Below are 604 nucleotides of genomic sequence, written 5' to 3'. Positions count from 1 at the left end.
AACAGAGCCAATATGTGTCATTTTAAAATACTTATTACTAAAATGGTGGAGCTCTTTCAGCAGTCCTCAAGATATTTACTAGGGAACTTTGATGACCTGCAGGATCCCATTGTAGGAAATAGAGTTAAGGAGAGGGTAAAGTCAAGGTGCTTTACTTGTATATTGCTGAGTCAGTGTCACGTAACAGGGCACTGGCATGATAACAGTGATGGGCAAAGCCGCTCTGTGTCACTGCTGAAACACTTCACCAACACACACTACCAAACACAGATGGTTTCCATGGAAATGATAAGAAAAAGCTGGAGTGAAACAGCCATGAAGGTGAAACCTACCCCAGAAACTGAGCCCCTGCTGGGCCCACCTCCACCAGCCGGCTCGCCAGCCCCTCTCCCTCCACCATGGGCGGCAGGGATGCCAGCTTGTGTCTCTTGACCAGACGGCACGTGATACGTGTTGGCGCGGTGCACTTGCGGGGTGGGATGATGATACGCATGCCATTGTGGCGACTCCCTCGCATGGAACCGCCGCGGGCATCCACCATGAAGCTCACCAAAAACCTGTGGAAGGAAAATGATCCAATAAGAGAAGATAAAGAGAGATTCAG

At 49.7% G+C, this 604-nt stretch overlaps 1 protein-coding gene across 1 annotated transcript in view; it reads right to left on the bottom strand.

Moving 5' to 3' along the window:
* The window catches only part of LOC107577809 (ankyrin-3-like), a gene marked incomplete at its 3' end in the record, with an annotated part of 9,466 nt that overhangs the window by 4,209 nt on the left and 4,653 nt on the right, over window positions 1–604 (bottom strand). Inside the window, exon 3 of the mRNA XM_016263842.1 lies at window positions 333–557. Coding sequence (XP_016119328.1) covers window positions 333–557 — 225 coding nt within the window. The remainder of the gene's footprint in view (window positions 1–332; window positions 558–604) is intronic.

The sequence above is a fragment of the Sinocyclocheilus grahami genome, unplaced genomic scaffold (assembly GCF_001515645.1).
Source record: "Sinocyclocheilus grahami isolate Dianchi unplaced genomic scaffold, SAMN03320097.WGS_v1.1 scaffold7314.1, whole genome shotgun sequence".
NCBI classification, from domain to species: Eukaryota; Metazoa; Chordata; class Actinopteri; order Cypriniformes; family Cyprinidae; genus Sinocyclocheilus; species Sinocyclocheilus grahami.
This window is presented reverse-complemented; position numbering and strand designations above follow the sequence as displayed.